Source organism: Panthera pardus, unplaced genomic scaffold, assembly GCF_024362965.1.
Source record: "Panthera pardus isolate Hobbes unplaced genomic scaffold, ASM2436296v1 HiC_scaffold_24, whole genome shotgun sequence".
In the NCBI taxonomy this organism is placed as follows: Eukaryota; Metazoa; Chordata; class Mammalia; order Carnivora; family Felidae; genus Panthera; species Panthera pardus.
This window is the reverse complement of record NW_026526810.1, coordinates 127,554,762-127,570,072: the sequence shown is the minus strand read 5'-3', so window position 1 is coordinate 127,570,072 and position 15,311 is coordinate 127,554,762. Positions and strand designations below refer to the sequence as shown.

Here is a 15,311-nt window from a genome sequence, read left to right as displayed (position 1 = left end):
AAGGGTACGTGGATGTTCCTATTAAAAATCGTTTATTTATGAGAGAGAGAGAGAGAGAGAGAGAGGGAGGGAGAGAGAGCCAGAGTGAGAGCAGGGGAGGGGCAGAGAGAGACGGGGACATAGAGTTGGAAGCAGGCTCCAGGCTCTGAGCTGACAGCACAGAGCCTGATGTGGGGCTTGAATCCACAAACCGGGAGATCATGGCCTGAGCCAAATTGGGATGCTTAACTGACTGAACCACCCAGGCACCCCTGGATGTTCTTATTTTAATGTAGTATTTCTATTCTCAAGCTTTGTGAAGCCTGAACCCATTTCCAAATGGAAGTTTTAAAAGCTAAAATATTTAGCAGCAGAACTGGTTATTGCAAACAAAATCCCATGTGGGACTCCATGTATAAAACAGGGACAAACAAGGTCGTGGCCCAGCTTGTGTTGTGTCCCCTTGGTGGCCCCTGGGGTGCCTCCTGGAACCCAGCATGGAGACCACTGGGTGGTGGGGAGGCAGCAGCCATTCCCACATCCTAACATGTCAGACACTCACACAAGTATTTGGTTGCATCTGGTCCTCGAAACAGCCCTGAGAGGCATTCCCAGACCCATTTTATGAGTGAGAAAACCAAGGTTCTAGGAGATGATTAGTCCCTAGGAGATTAGTCCCTCCTGGATAGAAAATATCCAGATGCCTTCTAGGTGTTCTCCCCGCTCCTGCATGACAACCTGATTAGCAGGTCTTATCATCCTTGTTTCATATGCATGCAGAGGCCCCATGAGATTCACGTCCAAGGCTACAGCACTGAAGCTACAGTTCAAACCCAGGTCTATGAACGAGGCCAAAGCCCCCGCTCTTCTTGGCAGGAGCTGCTTCCTCCCAGGTGAAGAAGCCGGGGCTCGGAGCGGGGCAGCCCCAGCCTGCTAATGGCAGAGGTGAGATTGGAAGCCCGAGGGCTCACAGCCCAGTGCTCCCCCAGCAGCGGGAGGGGAACACACTGCTCCTTGACGAGAGACTCATTTGTTCCCAGCGGGGAAATCTTCCCACGGAGCCCTGGCCCTGGCCTGAATTTCTGGGCTCAGAGTTTCCCTGCCTGGGGCTGGCTTCTGAATCAGCAGAGAGAGAGTCCAGCCTCCCTCCCGCGAGGACAGGGAAACTCTGAGCGCCCTCGTTCCTCTCTGTTCGTTCATGTGCCTCGCCTGGGCACATCCTCTCCAGCGACTGCCTTTCTTTCCTTTCCTTCTCCCTCGACATTAGCTATTCCTTCCCCCATTCCCTGGTCTCTGGTAAGGTCTGAGTGGGTAAATTCACCATCAGCAAGAATCATGGTGTTTGAAGTCACTGGCAAGAGATAGGGCGTTTAAAACAACTGCAGGAAGCCCAAGGCTTCTGAGTAAACCAGGACTTACTGGGAATGGAACTGTCCCCTTCAGGCCCCAGACCGTCTCCCTGATAACGTCTCAGGGTCTGCAGAGTCCTTAGCTCTGATTTTACCCCGAGCCTCGGCACGGCCCCGGGAGAAATGATTCCCCAAATGAGGAGTTCAGACAGGGAAGGTAATTGCCCTGATTAAGTGACAGCCGCTGGGCTAGATGCAACTTTACAGACTTAATTACATCTCGTGATGGCCCCATAAGGTGGGTATGGCTGTGCCCGTCTAACACAGGGGTGAACTAAGGCTCCAAGCACCTATGTAGCCAGGATACAGTCACATAGCTGGGAAGGAAACCTGGATCTTTCCCGACCACATGCCTCTGAGGTCCCAGGCCAGCCTCTCTGTTCTCTCTCTGAGGCTGCTCACAGCAAAGGGTCCTGCGGGGCTCTGGCTCCTCTCTGGTTCGATCCGGTTGTACGGTTGCTCCCTGCCCACACTGGGCAGGACACCCCCGAGCTCCCCTCCCCAGCCGCTGCACATCTGGGGTAGCCTTGCTCTGGGAAGGACTGAGAAGGTCCTGGCCGGCCCCTTGCCGCCTGACAACAGGGTCTTAACCTTCCGTTCCACATTGCTGCTGTGAGCCACACCGGATACTTTCCCAGGGCCCCACACCCTCGGGACCAAGCATGTCGAACTCTGATTGAGAGCTCGGGGTTCTGAAGGCTGCTTGCTGCCCTCATCTTATCTCCTTGGGGATTTTTAAGGAGTTTACTTGGTTGTGGAGTTCACATGCTGGACTGCTCTCTGGGGTCCGGACTGCACGGGACGCTGGGTCTCAAAGTCTGACATCCGCCCCGCGATAAGAAAACCTCCACTTTGCCATACCGCCCCCACTACCAGGGCCTCTTTTCCAGTCACATTTCCAACGTTATGCTAAATGGTGAGGGCGCGGCTCTAACGACTCTAACTGAACATGGTATCTGCTTAGAGGGAACGATGTTCGTTCTAATGACAGCAATTGGACGCAAGTCAATTTAACCCCAAAGAGTGACTCCAACCCGGAATGGTGGTCAGTACCAGGCCTATGAGGGAGCTTTCCTAGGGGAAGGGGACCTTGCACCATCCCTCAATTGCTTTTTGCTGGCCTATGGCCAAACGGGCCTGCTCTTCTCCAAGGTAGATGGAGAGAATCCCTCCCCTAAAACAGCCACCATTTGTTGGGTCTGTTAGGTCCTGCGCATTGAGGTTGACATTTTACATGTCATTTTATATGTTGCTTCTAATATTCATAAGTGACTGAGTATGGCTTTTGAACCATTAGGGGTCTGAGTTTCCCCTTTGTAAAACAGCTTCCTTGGGTGAAGAAACTGAGCTTTAAGGGGTGAAGTTAATTATTCGAGGTCACAAAGAGAGTAAGCGACCGATCAGAAATTTAAACCCACGTCTGTGTGACAACAAAGGTACAATCCTTTTGCTCTGCATTACCACGGTTGTCATGTACGGGCACACAGGTTGCTCACTGCACAAGGGCACCCAGCTGAAGAGGTGATCAGGGGATAAAATCCAGCCATCATTCTGTTCACCAAGGCATACACCATGGTGCAATAATGCCTGTTCTTGTCTGCTAGAGGAGTGCTGTGGTAAACGGATTGTAAATGGTCCCAATATTCCCTTCCCTACATCTGTACCCCCTTGCAATGTTACTTTGCAGCTCTTCCTATCAAGCGAGTTTAGTCCTTTGCCCCTTGAATCTGAGCCAGTCTTGTGACTAAATAGGTCAGTGAAATGTCAGAGTGGTGTTGTGCCAGTCCAACCCAGGTCCTAAGAGGCCCTGCAGGCTTCAATTGCTCTCTTGGACCCCAGTGACAGTGATGGGTACAGGCCCAGATTCACCTGCTGGAGAAAGAGAAGCATGGCCCAGTAACCTGCATTACAGACCAGTGAACAGCCACTCAGCCCCCCAACATATGAGCAAGGCCGCCCTAGCCCAGCCAGCCTCCAAACAACCCCTCTGACCACAGACCCGTGAGCCAGTCCAGACAAGCTCGGGCACGCCCGACCAGATCAGCATAACTGCCAAACCTCCTCGTGAGCAAAAAATAAATGCTAACTGCTTGAGGTGGCTGTTGTGGGTTGAACTGAGTCCCTCCAAAATTCGTACATTGGAGCCCTAACCCTCAGTATCTAGGAGTGTGACCTTATTTGGAAATAGGGCCGTTGCATATGTCATCAGTTAAGATGAGGTCATACCAGAGTAGGGAGGACCCCTAATCCAATGTGACTGATGCCCTTGCAAAATGGGGAAGTTTGGACACACACGCACGCACGCACACACAGGGAGAATGTCATGTGAAGACTGGAGCGTGTTGCCACAAGCCAAGAACTACCAGAAGCTACCAGAAGACAGGTCTGGAACACACTCTTCTCCAGAGCCTTCAGAGGCAGCACGACCCTGCCCACAGCTTGATCTTGAACTTCCAGCCTCCAGAACCGTGAGACCATCAATTGCTGCTGTTTCAGCCGCCTCGTGTGTGGCCCTTTGTGACGGCAGCCATAGGACACGAATATAGCACCTTCTCCTGATCAACACACACACTGAGCATGGTCTGTGTGCCGTCCTCTATCGTGGCAGCTAATCCTGGCCCCCTCCTGACCCCCAGGTAATGCTGGAGAGGTGCCCGGGGTTCCACTCCGCCCTGCCTCGTCCTGCCCCAACAGGGCTCTGAACCTGGAGAGGCCTCCCCGGCGCCTGCTAAGGGCTCCGGAGTCCTTGACGGGGAGGGGTCAGAGACCGAACAATAGTGCTGTTCCTAGAGAGAGCCCCTAGCCCGGGCTCCTCTGCCTGCCCACCTACCTGGGTTGCCGAGGGCCATGGAGTCATAGATGAGCTTACAGGTCTTGAGCAGGATGGAGATCTTCTTCTCCGGCGAGTAGGCCTTGTACATGCTGGTGAATTTCTGCAGGATCTTCTCCATGATGGGCACCTCCGGCACACTGGTGGTCACGCCCAGGTCGGTGGTGGTGGTGGCCAGGATCACCAGCTGGTTCTCCCTGAGCTGCTGCAGCGAGCCGTCCTTGCTGTGGATCTCACGCAGACACGAGTTGATGGCTTCTTTCAACGGCTTTAAGACGCACTTGTACAAGGCAGACTCCACAATCGCTTCTGTCAGGGGGGCAAGAGCGGGACGGTGAGGAACCCAGCGGCCGGGATCCTACCACCAGGCTTTAGTGTTCAACAGTGTGGTGTCCCCAACTCCTTGTCCCTGGAAGGACACACTCGATGCCCCAGCAGTTATGCCCTGCAGTTCTGACACATGGGACAGTGTAGTACCTTCAACAGAAAGCCACACTGCCAAGACACTGGCGCAGTGTCTGGGACTGAAACCTTATATCCTGACGCTTTTCATAGGGTGTGGTACTGATTAAACTCTCACAGGGTTGCCTACCAATGTACAACTTCAAAGGGCACTGTTTACATGGGAGTTGTGCAGTATACAACCTGTGCAGTTGTACGCGGAGGGCCTGGGTGCCCAGTAAACGTTTGGTAGAAATCTTCTTATTTTTTTTTTTTTAAATGTTTATTTTTGAGAGAGAGAGACAGAGAGGAAGGGAGAGAGAGAATGGCAGTGGGAGAGGGACAGAAAGAGAGGGAGACACAGAATCCGAAGCAGGCTCCAGGCTCTAAGCTGTCAGCACAGAGCCTGAAGCAGGGCTTGAACCCATGAACCTTGAGATCATGACCTGAGCCAAAGCTGGATGCTTAACCGACTGAGTCACCCAGGTGCCCCTGGTAGAATTATTTTTGATGTCTCTCTTTGAATTCTCAAATCCATTTGACTCTAGTTTCAAGAATACAGTATACCCAGAATCTAACTTCTTACCACTCCCATGGCTACCACCTCAACCTGGGCTATCTTTTGCTTGAGTTATGTGAGTAGCCTCTTGCCCTGGCCCCTTTTTATCCATTCTCGGCACAGCAACCAGCATAATCCTGTTAAGGCATGTTTGATCATGATATTCCCATGCTCAGAACTCTCCAATGGCTCCCATCTCATGCACAGTAGAAGCCAAAGTCTCCCCCGTGATCTGTTCTCACTCATCACCTTGCTAGGTCCCCTGTGCTTATGCTGCTCCAGCCCCCCCCCCCCCCCCCCGGCCTCCCTGCTTTTCTGCCAACCTGCCAGGCTTGCTCCTGCCTCAGGGCCTTAGCACCTGCGACTTCCTTTGCCTGGAGAAGTCACTCCACAGCTATCTACATGACCTATTCGTTGTTCAAATGTCATCTTATGCAAGAGGCATCCCGATCAGCTAGTGGAATGGGATTTAGTCAGCTTTGCTCTCACAGCAACTCTGCAGCCTACACGTCATGACCACCCGCCTCTGCAGATGGACCAGCTCGGGCTCTGATGGTGTGGGTCACAGCCAGGTGGGGCTGAGCAGGGATCTGAACCCATGGCTACTTTTGCCACCGTGGCTGCTTCGGGTGACAGTAGGGAAACGTTCTTGGGAAGTCTTTTTAGCTCCACCCCATCCCCGGGGAGCGGGGAGGGTCTCAACTATTGCCTAGTAAGGGGAGGCCCCCAGGTCCTGTCTATCTAGGAACACACCTGAGCTGCCCTATCCCTGGGGGATAAGGGAGGGACCCACGCTCTCGTGGTTGAGTCCCAGGAGAGATCCAGATAATGCCTTCCTTCCATGCAGGCCTGGGCCTGGCCCATGTCTGGGTTTGGTGCTGGTCCTAGCTATCTGCCCTCCTCATCACACCTCCTTCTTCCCCTTTGCTTCTCCAGCCTGTGCGACAGGACGCGCGGCCGCCCCGGTCCACCTCACGCCCGTCCTTCCAGGCCCGCATCACGACCCCACTGCCCCAGAGCAGAGCAGGTAGAGAAGCGGTGACCCGAAGGCAGGGACTTGGCGGTTAGCTTCCCCCGAAGCCTCTGGCTCTTGTGGGAGCTGGGCCGAGTCCTTTCTTCATCTATATCCACAAAACGAGAGAGGGCTGTGGCCCGTGCCCTCTGGGGGGCCGGCATCTCTGAGAGCCACCAGACCTGCGGAGACTGCTCTGGCCCTCCGCAGCCACGTTTGTTTGTACCTCTTTTGCCTCCCACTGCTCCTCGTGACTCGTCTCCCTAAGAAAATCAGGAGCACCTGGGCGGGCAGGGGGCGCGGGGAGGTCCCGCCGGCCTCGTATGCGGCTGGGGTTCTCCCACTGTCCACCTGGCCCAAGGGCAGAACTTGGAACGGCAGAGGGGTTCGTTCACGGAAAGGGTGGATTGTTTGGAATCGGCCCTCCCTGCTGCCCGCGCCCGGCCCCCCCTGCCCGGGACTGACCTAGCTCCTCCTCGGAGTGCAGGGTGGGGTCCACCAGGGCCTTGAGCTCGGTGCTCTGCAACAGGTAGCTCTTGAGCTGGGTCATCATGGTGCGGATCTCCTGCAGCATCTCCGTGCTGGAGGTCTGGCGTGCCATCATCTCCAGGCTGTAAACTTTGTAGTCTTGCACCAGGTTTCCGAAGTACGAGGCCTTGTCCTGGGCCAGCTCCACCACCTTCTTGTACAGCTTGCGGTTGTTGGAGAGGAAGGCGTGGAAGACATTGGTGAAGCTCGCGAAGCTGAGGCGGTGGCGTGCCTTGCCCAGGACGGCCGAGGGCTTCTTCTTCCCGCCGGAGCTGCTGAAGTGTTCTAGCTCCTCCTCCGTGCTGCTGGTGGAGTAGGAGTCCTGGTCTGTGGCCGAGGCGGGTACTCCCAAACTGTCCGCGAGCGAGGCCAGGGAGCCCTTGAACTCTGGAGAGCTCTGGGGTCGGGCACCGGCCTGGGCGTGCGGGCTCTGAGTCCTGGCCTGGGCGTCGGGGCTTTGGCCTCCTCTGGACGGACCGGATGTGCGTTTCTCAGGGGCTTCCTCCTTCGTGGGAGGCTCCGTGCTCTCCGAGGGGCTCGCGAGGCCCAAGGCCAGCTGCTGGGAGATCCGTCTCCTCCTGGGGGGTGGGACTGGGGGTTGCCGGATCTTCCTCGGCGGCTCTGGCATGCTGCCCGGATCACTGGCCTTGGCCACCGCTTCCTGACCTTGCTCTTTGGTCCTCGGAGGCCGCTCCCCAGGACTGTCTGAAGTCCCCCGGGGAGGCAGGCTGAGTGTGGATGCCCTACAAAGACCCAGCTGGTCCCCCTCTGCTGCCATCCCCCTGTCCGCCTTCCCTGCACTCTGGTCCTCCAGGGAGACCTTCTCAGAGACGCGGCGTCTGGGAGGAGCCGCCGGGAGGTTCTTCTTCACGGGTGTCGGAGGGGCAGGGGTCTGCGGCAAGGGGCTAGGGGGCGGCCCTGGCTTCACCTCTTCCTCCCTGAGGGGGCCCAGGCCTGTGGGAGGGCGTGGAGATCTCTCACAGGCTGCCATGGGTGGCTGGCTTGGAGGGTCTGGGGGGCCTGGGGCATGGGGTGCAGGGTGGGGGGCAGAGGCTGGGGGTGTGGGAGGAAGGGGCTCTGGAGGCGGGGGAGCAGCCACCGGGGGGGAAGCGGGCAAAGGACAGGCCAGAGCAGGAGCAGGAGCAGGGGCTGGAGGAGGCCGGAGGGGGCCGGAGGGATGGAGAGGGGGTGCCGGGGGAGGGGGTGCTGGGCGGCGAGGGGCCCACTTGGAGGTGGGAGGCAACGGGCGTGAGGGACAGCTCTCAGGGGGTGGCTGGTCGGCAGGCAGGGCACCGCCACCGCAGTCCTCGATGAAAATAGGATTCACAAACCACAGGCGGTCATTTCCTACGGACAGCTCGATTTCACATGAGCAGTTTTCATAATGGGCGCTGGACTTGAGGCTGGAGGCTGGCGGTGCTCCGGGGGCTGGGTCTCTCGGGGGCTCCGCTGGGCTCCCACCTCCTCGCCGGGGGTTCAGCGAGGAGTCCCAGAAGCCTGCAGAAACGAGAGAGGGAGAGGCTGGTCAGTCCCAAGGCCGGGCCCCCTACCTGCCCGATGGCGTCAGTGGGCGGGGTGGGGGGGCAGGGCCGGTCACAGCATTTGCTTCACTGCTCCGATGGCTGTTTCCCCTCCTGGGCTGTTTTAAACCTCTCCCACCACTTCCTGCCTCGAGAGGGGAAGCCCGGCTTGATCCTCCCAGGCGCTGCTGGGGTGGGGCCGGGACACGGCGGTGGCAGGCAGGGCTCCAGTTCTGCCCCTTGGAGTGAGACAGCCCCCCACGGAGGGCACCGATGGATCAGGGTGCAGGCATGGGTGGGGGGACAGAAGGCAAGGAGGTCTGCAGCCGACCAGCTGGGTGCCCTGGGGCAGGTGACGTGAACTTACCAGGCCTCTGCCTGGTCATCTTTAGAACGGAGGTCCCCACAGGGAAGGGGCTTTGGGCCTGTCCCGGCCACCGCGGTTGGTTGTGCACAGGGAGAACGAAGCACACACCGTGGCCTGTGAACTCAGACCTGACCATCCAAATGGGGGACACCGGCCCACTGCAGAATGCTTCTGTCAATCTCCGTGTTAAAATAGGAAAATGGCCCACACCCTGCATTTGTGTATCTGTGTGTGTGTGTGTGTGTGTGTGTGTGTGTGTGTGGTGAAGGGGGTGGGTCAGAAAGCAGGGGATCCTCCACTGCTGGCTGGCTTCCAGCACATGCCTCTCTCCTGGCCCACCCCTCACGGACAGCCCACGGCCGTGACCACCAACGCAGGCCCGGCCCGATCCAGATGTGGTTGGTCCATGCCAGGCTTGTTCTGGGTAACGGGCTTGGAACGTCCCGGCTGAAAGGGCACGGGGGGTTGGCAAGCTCAGGAGTTCTTGGGTACCAAGCCCTGTGGAGAATCTGAGAGAAGCTTGGCGTCCTTCAAAAAAGGGCACAGGGGCACAATGTTTTGAGCACAATTTCAGATGGTCTGCAGACCACGCTGGACTCACTCAAGCTGCTCCTCCTGGATAACAGCGGGGACTCTAGTCTGTTTATTTTTGAGAGAGAGAGAAAGCGGACGAGGGGGAGAGAGAGAGGGGGACAGGATCCGAAGCAGCCTCTGTGCTGACAGCAGGGAGCCTGATGTGGGGCTCGAACTCACACACGGTGAGATCCTGACCTGAGCTGAAGTCGGATGCTCAACCGACTGAGCCACCCAGGCGCCCCCACTCTTTTCAAAAAAAAATTTTTTTTCAGCCTGTTAATGTTAGACACTGATAGGGCACCGTCCCTTGTTAACGATGGGGCCAGGCCTCCAGCCTCCCGTCCTAGAGCTCTTACCTTCTGGGAGGGATTCATCGGTAAGAAAAGTACCAAAAATAACATCAAGAACAATAACAGGTGCAAACATGTCTTGGGTTCTGGCTGTGTGGGCCACTTGCTTTACACGGATCATCCCACTGATGCCTGACCACAGGCCTCCGGTGTGAGTCCTAATATTGTCCCCATATCACACGAAGATGAGAGACCCAGAGAGATTCAACAACTGCCCAAGGTCACAGGTTGGTGAGTGGAGGAACTGGGATTTGAACCGGGTCAGGCTAGTTCTGAAGCCTGCGTGCTCACCCCCCGTGGTATGTGCCTTCCTTCGTAGGAACTTGCGACACTTCCCGGGGTCAGAGTGATAGGGTGGTGTGCACCCCAGAACTGGCGATGTGGTAAGAACACAACAGCCTCTTGAGGGCGAAAGAAAGAGGCCACCACAAGATGGCTGGCAGGACGATGGGGCTGCCGGGACACGGACTGAAAGCGAGTGTGTGCATCAGGAAGGAGAGCGGGGCTCCCGGTTCAGCCCCGTCCCGGGCAGAGACCCCGTGTCGGGCATCCTGAGTGTCGCGGCCAGCTGTCTCCACGGTAACAAGGGCGACAGGCTTTCACGTGACCGTTCCCCATTTGCCAAGCCCTGCGTACATCACAGCCACTGCCTGAGGACATGGGGTGCCCGGGGTGGACGGGAGCCTCTGGGCTCTCTCACGTCCGGGGTGGGATGCTCCTCACGACCGTCTGGGCCCTGCACTTGGCTCTCTTGGGCAGCTACTGACCTCGCCGTGACTGATCCGCTCCCCCGGGGTGCTTCACACCAAGCACACAGATGTTCTGGCCCCGAGAGGCGAGCATCGGAAGCGCTGAGCCCTGACTACACAGGACCAGTAGAGAGTCATCTCTTCTGGAAGAACTCCCAGCAAAGAGAAGCCAGTCTGGCTCAAGGGTGAACTGGCAGCCGCCCCACACGTGAGCTGAGGTCCCTGATGCCCACCACCAAGTTCTCTGAAGACCTTCCTTTGGGTGAAGACGGTAGTCATAGGCTAGATGGTGAACACAACTGTCACCGATGCCTGGACGTTCTCATCATCGGTGTCTTAGATCGTGGCCATAGCCTGCCCACAGCCCCATCCATTTTCCTCCTTGGGACACCATGCTGGGCTTGGTTGCTCTTTGTTCAGAATCACTGCCGACCCTTTACTTTTTTTTTAATGTTGGTTTATTTTGAGAGAGAGAGCGAGAGAGCGAGAGCGAGAGCGTGTGAATGGGCAGGGAGGGGAGGGGCAGAGAAAGAGGGAGAGAGAGAATCCCAAGCAGGCTCTGTGCTGTCAGTGCGGAGCCCAATGTGGGACTCCATCCCCCTAACCGGGAGATCATGACCTGAGCAGAAATCAAGAGTCAGACATTAACCGAGTTCTCTGAAGAACTCACTGCCAGCCCTTCAGGCTGGCATTCGAGGCCTATGGGACCTGGCACTGTGCATCTTTTCCAACTTCACCCACTCGCTTCTTCCTGAATGTGTCACGGGCTGCCCCACCTTAAGGTCTTGGCTAATGCTGTTCCCTCTGCTTGGAATTCTTTTCCTACCCTCTCCACCTGGCAAACTCATACTATCTGTCACGACTCAGGTCGACAGCCTGCCTCCGCATAGCAAGGTGGGTCCATGATGCACGGAAGAAAAAAAAAAAAAAAGGACACATTTTCCACCACTCAGATGTAGATTCTGGCAGGAACAGACATTGGGGTTCAGAACGAAGGGCCCCGGGCCTGGGTGACTAAGGACTGCTCCCCTGCCCCTAAGCTAGGCCTGGTGGCTACGCTCTGGCAGAGCAGAGGCCTCAGAGCCAAGGCCACTCTGGGGGTGGGGGGAAGCTGGGACCTGAGGATCTATATCTTAGGGTCTGGGGGCCTGTTAGGGAACCACAGCAGCAGCACAGGCCTCTATGCTGGAAAAAAAAAAAGGGAAGTAGGTAACTTTCTCTGTAGCCTGCAGAATGCCAAGGCCAGAGGAGAACCGGAACACTGTCGTGCAATGCCAGTGGTTGGCAAAGCTGGGGGCGCTTGTGCCCACTGGCATCCTGCCAAGCCCTGGCTCAGCGGCCGGAGATCCCCTGAGCACCCGTATCTTCACGGCCTCTGGGCTGCTGCAGACTGAGGCAGGTGCTTTGCCGGCCCTGTAGCATCCTACAGCTCGGCCGGGGACGCCTCTCACCAGGTGCCCACTCCTGCGATCCTCAGAGGGGCTGGGCCAGGCCAGGCCGGGTCCTGGGCTGTAGGCTCTGAGGGCAAAGATGATGAAGATTTCACGCTTGGGCGGGTGGGGGGGCGGACTCGTGGCAGGGCAGAGAGGGGATGAGTAAATGCAGCAAAGCAGTCCAGATGTCATGGAAACAGCCTGAAAGTGCTCTGAGTTTAGCGAATCACTGTTTTTGTGGCATCCCCAAGATAGGCTGTTGGACAGTCATTCACACATGACTTTTCACTGAATTTTTAATAACTAGGAAATTTCACATTGTATAATGTAAAGGAAAAAGCAAATTACATGCAAATTTGGGAGAGCTATAGAACATGTGCTTTCTCTGAACATATTTTAAAAATATTAAGCATAGCGGGTTCCTGGGTGGCTCAGTCGGTTAAGCATCAGACTTCAGCTCAGGTCATGATCTTGCAGTTCGTGAGTTTGAGCCCCGTGTCGGGCTCTGCACTGGCAGCTCGGAGCCTGCTTGGGATTCTCTCACTCCTCCACTCTCTCTCTCTGCCCCTCCCCAACTTGTGCTCTCTCTCTCTCTCTCTCTCAAAATAAATAAATACACTTTAAAAAATATATTAAGCATATACAGATTGCAAGCGTGTCTGAGAACCTCTACAAATCTGACCCCTGGTTGCCATTAAGTACTTGCTCTGGGTTCCCCTTGTGCTAAGAATCAACTGCATGCAGTTTCACCCCCATGTCAGCTTTGCGGCCCCAAGACACCCCCTCTGCAGCCTGGCTTCCTATTAAACGCCAGCCTTTCCAAGGCCAAACCTGGACTCTCTTACATCAGTTCGTGAGCAACAAGCACCCGCTCTGGGCCGCCACGTGGTGCTGACCCTGCAAATAAATATCTCTGTCTTGGCAACATCACCCCTGCCTGAGCACCAGGGCTTTGCTGGGAATTGGATTTTTATCACATCCTACTCACCGTGTAAAAAGTGAGTAGAATGCCAAAAAAATTACAATGCAGACACTCGGTGACAGGAGGAAACACACAGCCTCACAACTTCTTCCAACTGCAAGGTCAGCGGGTGGCGTGAGGCTGGCACCAGAGCCCGGCCCGGGGGAGGCAGGGGGTGTTGTCGGGGAGCAGGGACCCGCGGTTAGGGAGGAAGCCAGCGAGGCAGCTGCTGCTGCCCGCAAAGCCTGGCTGGCCTTTTGCTCTGTTTCTCGGAGACTCCTCAGTGTCCCTTCACGGAGTCCCCTTTCATCTCTGCCAGTTTGAGGGGGCTTCAGGTCTTTGCCATGAGAATGCCTTGCCTGGAATAATGAGATGCTGGGGGCACAATGCCCGGCGCATCCGGGCTCTTGGCAAAGCTGCTCCCTGCGTATCTGGTATCGTCGTTACGGGTGAAGGTCGGGAGGCCTACAGCTGCCCATCTCAGAGGCACCTCTGGCCTATGAAGGCATGTGCACTTTGGGCTCTGGGTCTCCGTCCATTCTGGGCATGGCCTGAAAAGTTAACCCTTCCTTGGCCACAGGGAAAAGTGATTCTGGAGGCCTTGCTTTGCATTACAGCCTCTAGGGGGCGCCAGGTCTGACCAGAACCCTCCAGTTCCCAGGCTGCCGCGCACCCGGGTTCCATTTCAATCCGCTTCTCAGGGAAGCAGGTGCTGACAGACGAATCTGAAATGCCACTGTCCTCCCAGACGGCAACCTCTCTTCTCCACTTCCTTAAGGTGCCTGAGGTCCAGCACTCCCAGGACAGAAGGGCTTGTCTCTTCCGGAAAGGAATGTGCCTCTACCCAGGGGAGAAGATTCTCTTAAACACAGTGTGTGTCTAGGGTTTAGCGGGGGCAGCCATGTTCCTCCAGGTGAGCAAAACCTTTGGGGAGCCCCTGGACACCTGCCTGTGGTGTAATCCCTACCAGTTTTTTTTTTCTTTTCACAATCTAAGTGCCTGACTTAAGCTTTAATTGCTGAGGTATCCATTCCAAAGAGGCATCCTTCAACGGTATTTTGAATAAACACGTCGCCAGTCACAAGACTAGATAACAGCCAGGCTGCCCTCCTCCACTGAGGCTCCTTTGTTCTAGAGATCTTGGTTGATTTAGACAGCTGACCATTTGGGCCACTTTTATTATCTCTCTTCGTGCATATTAAATTTCCCTCTCATAGTTTGTTTGAAAGATAGAGAGAGAGAGAGAGAGAGAGAGCTCACACACCCATGCATGCATAAGCAGGTAAGGGGCAGGGGGAGAGACAGGATCTCAAGCAGGCTCCACACCCAGAGTGGGAGTGGGGCTCCATCCCGTGACCCTGGGATCATGACCTGAGCTGAAATCAAGAGTCCGAAGCTTAACCGACTGAATCACCCAGGCGCCCCATCCCCCCTCATGTTTTAAATTCACCAATTAAGAGTGAGCCTGTGAAACCCTAGGTTTCCACTGTCAACCTCCAAAAAAGCAGAACCCCTGGCCCACATGTGCTTTCTCCCCATGACCTCACTGTGGGGCCCCAGGGGTGCTATGTAGTTTCTAGGTCTTGTAAGCAATAAACCTTTCTTTTTCTTCTTTTCAAATTAAAAAAAATTTTTTTTTAATGTTTATTTATTTTTGAGACAGAGAGACGCAGAGCATGAACAGGGGAGGGGCAGAGAGAGAGAGGGAGACACAGAATCGGAAACCGGCTCCGGGCTCTGAGCCATCAGCACAGAGCCCGACGCGGGGCTCGAACTCGCGGACCGTGAGATCGTGACCTGAGCCGAAGTCGGCCGCTTAACCGACTGAGCCACCCGGGCGCCCCAATCTTCTTTTCAAATTTGTATTTAAAGTCTAGCTAGTTACCGTACAGAGCAATATTGGTTTCAGGAGGAGAATTCAGTGTTTCATCACTTCCATACAACATCCAGCGTTCATCCCAACAAGGGCTGTCCTTAGTACCCATCACCCATCTAGCCCATCCCCGCCCCCTCCCTTCATCAACCCTCAATTTGTTCTCTATCTTTAAGAGAGTCTCTTAATAAACCTTTATTTTTTTTCAAAGTCTCCTGATGGTTGTTGCTGAAGGGTGTCTTGCAAACGTAATAAGAACCACAAGGGCCGGTCCAGCCACAACACTGGTCGCTTGTAGGCCGAGACCCGCACACGGCACGGCCTGAACCCCACTGTGGGGCCGAGGGCTGGAGCAGGCAGACCCCTCCCGTCAGAAGTAAACCTCTCCAGATGCAGCCCGTGCGGCTCACGTGCCCTGCTGACTTGGCCTCGGACTGGCCCCTGACTGCTTGCCACAAACCTACTGTGAAGGCCATGGGGTGCAGGTGAGGGGCAGTGGAGAGGTCGTGCTTGGATGTCATTATGCCACTTTAGACCTCAGAGGAGACGTCACTTGGGCTGTGTGAGTTACAAACCTGTTACCCATCCCGCATTCAGCTCACAGTCACGTTCATGCTGTTCTTCTTTCTGGCACAGTGGGGGAGGCCAGGGGGGTGCGGCAGGGCTGGTGCCCAGCTCTGGTCAGCGGACAAAGGCCTGGGAGTTTGGCTCGGCCTTTCCCAGA

General features: G+C 55.9%; 1 protein-coding gene across 1 annotated transcript in view; it reads right to left on the bottom strand.

Moving 5' to 3' along the window:
• RIN3 (Ras and Rab interactor 3) overlaps positions 1–15,311 on the bottom strand; it is a 123,799-nt gene that overhangs the window by 20,312 nt on the left and 88,176 nt on the right. The window contains exons 6-7 of the mRNA XM_053889724.1: positions 6,696–8,255; positions 4,219–4,527 (exon numbers count right to left, since the gene is read on the bottom strand). Coding sequence (XP_053745699.1) covers positions 4,219–4,527; positions 6,696–8,255 — 1,869 coding nt within the window. The remainder of the gene's footprint in view (positions 1–4,218; positions 4,528–6,695; positions 8,256–15,311) is intronic.